Raw genomic sequence first — 315 nt, forward strand, 5'->3', positions numbered from 1 at the left:
ATTACCTGTTAGGCTATGTTAGGTTTCATGTGCTAGTTTCTTGTTCATGCAGCTAGCTCTATGCATTCTGATGAGTTGATCATTATGGCACTGGGGGTTCCCATCGTGATTAAATTAAATTATATAGTCCAAATTGTGGATTACTTATGGATATTGTAATTTGAGTTATTGTCATTACAGGGTCCACAGCCTGCTCCAGGTGCTACACCAGTCCCTGTTGTTCCTGGAAAGACTAGTCGTGTCACACCAGTTACAAAGCCTAGTGGTATTGACCCGCTGGTTCTGTTGCAGGAGAGAGAAAATAGGTAAATTTTT

At 41.0% G+C, this 315-nt stretch overlaps 1 protein-coding gene across 1 annotated transcript in view; it reads left to right on the top strand.

Moving 5' to 3' along the window:
• LOC119591307 (transcription activator BRG1-like) overlaps positions 1–315 on the top strand; it is a gene marked incomplete at its 3' end in the record, with an annotated part of 18,291 nt that overhangs the window by 4,513 nt on the left and 13,463 nt on the right. The window contains 1 exon segment of the mRNA XM_037940034.1: positions 181–305. Within this exon segment, the coding sequence (XP_037795962.1) occupies positions 181–305 (125 nt within the window).

The sequence above is a fragment of the Penaeus monodon genome, chromosome 28 (genome assembly GCF_015228065.2).
Source record: "Penaeus monodon isolate SGIC_2016 chromosome 28, NSTDA_Pmon_1, whole genome shotgun sequence".
Taxonomy (NCBI): domain Eukaryota; kingdom Metazoa; phylum Arthropoda; class Malacostraca; order Decapoda; family Penaeidae; genus Penaeus; species Penaeus monodon.